Source organism: Siphateles boraxobius, unplaced genomic scaffold, assembly GCF_051911475.1.
Source record: "Siphateles boraxobius isolate OS27281-9 unplaced genomic scaffold, OSU_SipBor_1 3, whole genome shotgun sequence".
In the NCBI taxonomy this organism is placed as follows: Eukaryota; Metazoa; Chordata; class Actinopteri; order Cypriniformes; family Leuciscidae; genus Siphateles; species Siphateles boraxobius.
In genome coordinates, this window is record NW_027508919.1 from 527,501 (window position 1) to 535,965 (window position 8,465).

At 36.6% G+C, this 8,465-nt stretch overlaps 1 protein-coding gene across 3 annotated transcripts in view; it reads left to right on the forward strand.

Annotated features, from left to right (window-relative positions):
* Positions 1 to 7,372, forward strand: part of tbc1d9b (TBC1 domain family member 9b) — a 43,490-nt gene extending 36,118 nt beyond the window's left edge. Inside the window, exons 20-23 of one of the 3 annotated variants that reach the window (XM_077247238.1) lie at positions 2,394 to 2,444; positions 2,770 to 2,829; positions 2,917 to 3,014; positions 4,456 to 7,372. In XM_077247238.1, the coding sequence (XP_077103353.1) occupies positions 2,394 to 2,444; positions 2,770 to 2,829; positions 2,917 to 3,014; positions 4,456 to 5,079 (833 nt within the window). In that variant the 3' untranslated portion in view covers positions 5,080 to 7,372. Of the gene's footprint in view, positions 1 to 1,815; positions 1,992 to 2,393; positions 2,445 to 2,769; positions 2,830 to 2,916; positions 3,015 to 4,455 lie in introns of those variants that run through there. The other 2 variants (XM_077247239.1, XM_077247240.1) reach the window with 2 other exon arrangements.
* The last annotated feature ends 1,093 nt before the right edge of the window (positions 7,373 to 8,465 follow it).

Sequence of the window (8,465 nt, forward strand, 5' to 3'; positions counted from 1 at the left end):
ATTAAATTCGTTTTAATTAATTTGTTCTTGTTTTCTATAATTGACAGTAGATAACCCTAATAAATTAAACACACAAAGCCCTTTGATAAGTAGGCCTATCAATAATTATTTGTTTGTTATATTATCTGGAATAATTACGAAAACCCGTGTAGCAGGACTATCAATTTATTTTCTACATTCAGTTTAATTTTCTATATACTTTATTTATTCAAATTAAACTGCATGTGCCCTTTGATTGTGAAGTTAGACATCGAAAATTGCAGATCAAGTGCATGGGCCTGCATGTTTTTTCTTGTGGTGAATTGGATCCTATTTTCCATTAGGGGTGGGCGGATCGATCCTGAAGTATCGATACTTTCGATACTGACGTGGTATCGAAAAGGATCGATCCTCACATAAAAATATCGATCCAAACGTGTTTTTTTTTTTTACCAGTAATTTTTTATTAATTTAGAACGCAATTCAGTGCGAAAAAAAAGCTTCTAAGTTGAAAAATAAGCGAATGTTAGCGAATAATTGTGTAGGGTAGAACTATTTCTCCTAGTCATCTGGATACAAGACGAAACTAATCAATCACAGAGAGTTCAAAGCTGGTGCTTCTGTCACAGTGCGTTTGGGAAACGAAGCCTTGCTTAGATGACAGAGAAACAATCGGGATTATTTCGCAATAAACAAATTAAAAGTTTACATAACGGTTCAAAATGTTGACGTAAGTAAGATTTGTATAATGAAATTAATATTTTTATTCAACAACGATCGATGGATTAAATTGATCCAAAGTGACAGTCAAGGGTTTTACACTGTTAAAAAAAATCTATTTCATATAAATGCTGTTCTTTCAACTTTGTTCATCATGATACATTTTATGCAAAATGATTTGGTTTCCACAAAAACATAAAAGTGTTTTCATTGATAATAATAAGAAATGTTTCTTGAGCAGCAAATCAGCATATTAAAATGAATTCTCATCATGACGGATCATGAAGACTGGAGTAATGATGCTGAAAAGTCAGCTTTGATCACAGGAATAAATTACAGAATAGCCTATGTTAAATTGTAATAATATTACAGTTTTTACTGTATTTTTGATCAAATAAATGCAGAAGAGAATTAAAAATCTTACAGACCCCAAACTTTTGAACAGTAGGCTAGTGCACAATAGTGCATTACTATAATTAGGGTAGTTTGGTAAAAGTCACTGACTGAATTTTACAGGCGAGGTGAGAGCACAAATCACAAAATATTTAGTGGTCATGAAAACGTATTCAGATTTAGCATATTAATGATACATTCACCTCATAAATCATGACACACTGCTCTAGCACAGGAGAAGTGCATGTAAGTTCAAGTGCATGCTTTTAAAATTAAAAAGTATTGGTATCGGTATCGATATCGGCGATACTGGCCATGTATTTACTTGGTATCGGATCGATACCAAATTTTGCAGTATCGCCCACCTCTATTTTCCGTTATTACAGTTAACTACGCGCAGTGATATGGAACTGTAATGCGGTCAAACCTGCCTGAAACTACTTTAGCCGTGCGTTTCCCTGAAAATAATTGCACACCTTAGAACGTTCTCAACCAATCAGAATCAAGCATTCAACAGCCCTGTATTGTATATATATATATATATATATATATATATATATATATATATATATATATACACACACACACACTGTATGTTTATATAAAAGATTTATTATTACATATTATGTTATCTATCTATCTCTATCTGTCTGTCGTTCTATCTGTCTGTCATCCATCCATCTGTCCAGTACATTTTTATTGTATAACCTTTATCCCATTTAGATCTGCCTGTAATCAGTACACAACGCTCACTTTTTTTTTTACTGTCCAATCAACAGCCGCCAAATAAAATCAAACCCGTTCTTGTTTTCTGTTGTAATTTCTCTGTAGAATGTCATAAATATACAGTACAGTAGTAAAATAGGTTGCAACTTCCATTTCATGCCGACTTATATAATGAAATAATGCAAATTATTTCATTTATTTTATTGCGTCATATCTATTGTCGCTGTAAATAGAATTTTTTCTTCGGAGGGATGAATTCAAATTCTGCTGTAGAGCTTCACTTGCATTGAGCTTACATTTTCTCCTTTAACACTATCTGAGAGAATATTTCATTTATTCCAAACAAATGTAGACAAACAGTTCTGAGTAATATTATTTGTAATTAGTGTGTGTTGTGTGTTCTGGTGTGTCCCGCATGTACCTGTGGATGGTTCGCTCCAGGTTTACTGATTGATAAATAATTATAAATCTTCTGCTCTCTCATTTTCCTCATTTGTTGTCTTCCTTATCTCCCCCTTCTCTTTTAAACTCTAACACTCTTTCTTTCTTTTCTTTCTTTCATCTGATCACTCCAGATCCTCCCTTCCTGTCTCATCTGGACTTCCTGGCACAGGAAGTGACCTCAGGTTTGTGTCTGTCTGTCATCTCGAGTGTGTTTTCTCTCTCCAATGGTGTTTTTGGGCGTCAGTACAAATCTTTTTTTTTTTTTTTTTACTAACCTCTGTCGGTTTTGGTGTTTTCCAGTCTGCATTTCACCTTCTCAGTTTCACATGGCATCGTCTTACCTTTATGGCTTTCTTCTCTTCTCTCTCCTTTTTTTGTTTTGTTCTTTTTTTTTTTAGCCATGGGTTTTATTTCATGAAACCTTTCTGGTGGGCATTTCTAATTGGGTAATGGCTAGATGTCATTTTCATGTTTGTGTTTATTAATGCAGCATTAATGTCTTAACAGGAGATGAGCTGAAAGAGTCAGGTGACCCATCAACAGCCGGAGACACCGATGACAGAAAAGGTGCAAGGCCTGATAATGCTTGGCTTTTCATGACTCTGGTTGTTGTTTTAATGGCAGCGTCTCATTGCAGCTCATGTGTGTTTTCAGAGGAGAAGCCAAAGGACTATAAGTATTATCTGAGAATGTGGGCCAAAGAACACGAGCCAAAGAAAGAGAGCATCAAAGATCTGCCGCGGATTAATCAGGTGACCGACATTTATTGATCTCAAACACTGGCTGTTGATGCATACAGTCTCATTTGTTTGGGAGAAACATTTAGTCTACATTAGGATACATATCTGATCAAAGACCAAATTTGAATCTGATATTTTTCATTTTTTGCAGTAATTTTAATATGAAGGATCAGATCTGATGTAATTTTGTTTATTGCTTGTCATAATTGCATGCTGGATTTACCTTAGGCGTGAGTGAACCGTAAAGTTATTTATGAAGCAAATAAATGTTGATGTACATTTGATCTAACGGGTTTTGTAAAATCACAATAAATAACAAAATTCGAATTACTGACGACTCGTTTCGTGACACAAACTAAATTTGTACTTTGCAGACGTTTTACATTCACAAACAGCTATAAAAACACTACATGAAAGGGAATATCTGATAAAGCATAATAGGGGCACTTTAAATCATTTTAATTATATCTGACCTAGTCAAAGTCCAATGAATTTATGAATTTTTATTTTGTTCATTCACATCAAATCAGTATTAAAAGTAGCGGTAACACTTTACAATTAGGTTCATTAGGTAACATTAATTAACTACCTTAGTTAACATGAAAAACTCTTCAGCATTTATTAAAGGTGCTCTTTGTAATATTTCTGAGGATCTATTGAGAGAACATTCAATATAAGATCCATAACTATGTTTTCAGAGGTGTATAAAGACCTTGCATAATGAACCGTTATGTTTTTATTACATTAGAATGAGACATTTATATCTCCATAACCACGAGCACCCCCGACTATGGAGGTCGACATATTGTGTGGTCATGTTTCTACGGTGGCCCTAAACGGACAAACGCGTTTCGTTACGATGTTGCGCTTCGTGCACGGAAGCAAGCTTAGTTCAGCGAATAAAACACTGACACAATGATGAACAAGTTACAATAATATTCGCAATAACATAGTTTTACTGAATAATAAACATAATTTATTAATTTTTCCTTGTAAAGAAACCTCATTGCTGAACTGCTACTCTCTGCTGTCTCAGACGACGACATCATCTCCTGTCGGCCACCGTAACTTCTGTTGGTTGCAATTCGTAACCTCACCACTAAATGCCGCTAAAAATCACACACTGCACCTTTAATCTTAGTGAATATTAATTTCAACATTTACTAATACATTATTAAAAGCAAAGGTTGTATTTGTTAACATTGTTCATGTTATTTCACAGTGCATTAACTAAACAATGAACCGCTGTATTTTTATTAACCAACAATAACAAAGATTAATAAATACTGTAACAGATGTTTTGCTCATTGTTAGTTAATACATTAACTAATGACGCTTATTGTAAAGTGTTACCAAAGTAGCAATCTTGTCCTGCAGTGTTTGGCCAATTAAAATAGCCTTGACATGAACATGAGTGACTTCAACGCATTTTCATGTGTTCCTACATTTCCAGGAGCAGTTCATTGAGATGTGTAAGACTCTCTACAACATGTTCAGTGAAGATCCCATGGAGCAGGAGCTTTATCACGGCATCGCCACAGTGGCGAGTCTCCTGCTGCGCATCGGAGAAGTGGGCAAGAAGTTCTGCAACAACGGGGGAAAGAAAGCCGAGGCCTCCACGGTGGACGCTCTTCAGCCAGACAGAGAGGACTCGTCCGGGGAGGGAGGATCAGGACAGTCCCTGGTCTCAAAGGCCCTGGCAGAGGCCCAACTAGAGACGCCTCCTCCTACAGCGTCCGGTTCTGACGAAGAGGCCAAAGACGACACTTCTGTATCGTCGTACTCCGTGGTGAGCGCTGGTTCGCTGCAGTGCGAGGACATCGCCGACGACACGGTTCTGATTGGCTGCGTGGCCGGAGACACGGGGGATCGGAGGCGGGGCAGCGCGCCGGATGCCGATTGGTCGATCACATTCGAGCAGGTTTTAGCATCGTTCCTCACGGAGACATCGCTGGTTGACTACTTCGAGAAGAAACACGACATCCAGAGCAAAATAAAGGCATGCAAGTCGCTGAGAGCGGTTGAAAGACAGATCAGTACGTCAAGCGATCACGATTTCTCTCTGACCACGCAATGATTACACTCGTATAGACATGCATGAACACATAAACACACACATACAGATATGTATATGTATGTCTGGATGCTGTCTGTAGGAGTTTGATACTTCTGTGTCATAGTCTACAAATGATGTTTAAAAAAAGACCACGTTAGTGTCTGGTTTTGCTGGGTTTCATCAGTTGAACGCGTCAACTAGCAGGTCTGGAATGGAGGATTATGGGATATGGCCCATACAAATCTAAATATATCTACAGGAACTGCATATATTACTCATTCAGATTAACAAATGAAACATCACACTAAATGTTTGATTTGCACACTCGTCTTGAGTCCCTTGTAGGAATGAGAGCGATTATCTCGCATTAAAAGTGTACATCACTAATGCTTTCTTGCACGTGTGCTATAGCTGGATATATATCGGTGTATTTGGCGGTAAGAAGTGTCCTTTAGGTGATGAAGCGTCGACCTCATAATGCTCACTTTAACTCTTCAGATTCACTTTGACCCCTCAGATGGAGACAGTTGTTCACTTTGCACACAGCTTTGGTTCAAAGACATGTTTCTGTGTGTTAAAAATCAGCTTTACCGTTTTTAACGAAGTCATTGCCTTGCTTTAATGATCAGACTCTTACTGTTGGTCGAGGGCAGCGTTGCACGGGTTTGTTGTGGTGAGAGGACGGCGTCATCAGTACAGTACGTTTATTGTCAGATGTGTGTTTGCCAGAAGCTACACAAACGTTACAACGCTGGCTTGTCTCAGTCGTCCAAACCGTAACGAGAGGTACAGTAAAAAATGTAGCCGATTAATTGAGCACTATAATGGCCTTTACCACGTAATCTTGTTTCTTGTTTATTCGCCACAATATTTTCTGTTGTCAGGCCAAAGCATGTACAATCATTGGGATTCATTCATTCAAGATCAAGCAGAGCGAATTTGTGCAAATCACTCGTAAAAGCATTTTTATGCAAATTTAACATTGAAATGAATTAAACCTTTGTAAATTGGATTGAATGCACAAAACATTTATGCAACCATATCTGAGTAAACTGTTGCATAGAGTTTTGTAAAACAATACATTTATGTAAATTGAGACATTTTATCAAAATTAAAATGATGTACATTGTTGTATAATATCATTTTACAAATGTGTCTTAGGCATTTAAAATAAAAGTAAAAAATAAAATTCTATTTACATAAATTGAGACATTAGATTTAATTAAACCATTTTTATATAAATCATAACATTAAATTAAAAATAAGTTGACCGATTTGTTGTTGTTTTTCTCCATAAAAAGATTAAGGATTAACACAAATTAGTTCTGCTTGTGTTTTATAAATTAAGCCCTGTTACATTTATTTGGACAATGCAATAAAAGTTGCAAACTATATTTCTGTTTCTTGATCGCAATGCTTCTTTTGTATCAAATTTCGAGCTCTAACCTTTGGCCTGGAGATTTCTTGAGCCATAACATTATGTTCTAGAACTATTTAAAATAGGTTCATTGTTTAAAAACAGACTTGATCTTTAATCACATGACTGAAAGAGTCTGGACGCTTGCGTTTAATGAGATGTAGTCGAGCTTCTTAAACTGTAAATAGTTGCATATCACATTCTAATATCAGAAGTTTTAACGTCAAATCGTTCACAAAGATCGTTCTTGTTTGTTTTCAGTCATGTATCGCTTTGCTTTTGTCTGTCCCGTTTCTATCCTATATTTATGATTTTTAACAATTGCTTTTGTACCAAGTAAATTAGCTCTAAATTAAGCCTGTTCGGCTAAGTAAATAACAAAATATGAAAGGCTTCAGTATTATTATTTTCAGATGATATGTTTAAAGAGCTTTAAAATATGAACATGATTTAAACGGGGCCGAAGAAAACATTTGAACCAGTAGAAAAGAGATTTTAAATCAATAATGAAGCATTAAAATATATAAAAATTGGATTATAGGCTCATTTCCCTATCTCCGCTATGAAACACACTTGTCATTTACAGTGAATCTGAATGTGAATTAATCTCCCGTGACCTCTATCTAACTGTGAAAATAACTGGCTTCACTTCACTGTGTTTCTAATTAACGATGTTAATTAATGCACAAACTAACACTGTTTCCACATTCATTATGCGTTTTGTAAAAGGAGTGAATTATTCTTCTTCTTTGTGTCGAGTTTCTCCTTCTGTAGGCTTTCCGTCTGTGACCTGCAGCTGTTATTACCTGATGTCCACTCATTTAAAAGTTGTTTAAAAACGTATTGTCATTAAACCAGTATTGTGTAATATTATGTAATAAAAATCAAGTTCAAGTCGGAGCGTATTTAGTGTTTTCATGCACATCCACTTATATGTAGGCCTACACTATTTAACTTTTGGCCCACTAGAATGTTAAAAAACAAAACCACATGCCATTTGCAGAAGAACATTGTTTTGGTTGTGCTTGGGCTCTGTGACTGTGTGGATGAATATAGTTCAATGTACCTGTGTTTACATCTCTGAAGACGTTACTGGCTCTATCCTAAATCGAGCCCTCATGATCTTCCTCCGAGTCCACACTTTTGTGACGTAATGCTCAGCAAAAGTGCACAGAGGGTGCATCACAAACACCCTTCTGAAACCTAAAACGGCAAGTGGGAAGCCTTATGGTCTCTTGGACTTAATCGACGGCACACACGATGGCCATGGTAAGTCCACAAGACCACTTTGAAGTGTGCAATTTTGGGACAGGGACACTGTAGCTTTATCCATTAAAGGTGCAATGTGTAATATTTCTGAGGATCTATTGACAGAAATGCAATATAAGATCCATAACTATGTTTTCAGTGGTGTATAAAGACCTTGCATAATGAACCGTTATGTTTTTATTAGCTTAGAATGAGACATTTATATCTACATAACCGCGGGCGCCCCCTTCTATGGAGGTCGATATATTGTGTGGTCATGTTTCTAGCGTAGCCGACAGCGAACACACACACAGCGCTACAGCGAACACACACACAGCGCTACAGAGCACGTTTCCTCACTACCTTTAGAAAGAAGTTTTCAGTGGTGTATAAAGACCTTACTTGAAGAACCGTTATATTTGTATTAGCTTAGAATGAGCAGTTTCTGTCTACACACACCGCGGGTTCCTGATCATTGAAATGCGCCGACATGTTTCTACGGTGGCCCTAAATGGACAAACGCGTTTCGTTACTATGTTGCTCTTCGTGCAAGGAAGCAAGCTTAGTTCAGCGAATAAAACACTGACACGATGATGAACAAGTTACAATAATGTTCACAATTACATAGTTTCACTGAATAATTAAGTAAACATAATTTATTAATTTATCCTTGTAAAGAAACCTCATTGCTGAACTGCTACTCTCTGCTGTCTCAGACGATGAAATATTTTCCTGTCGGCCA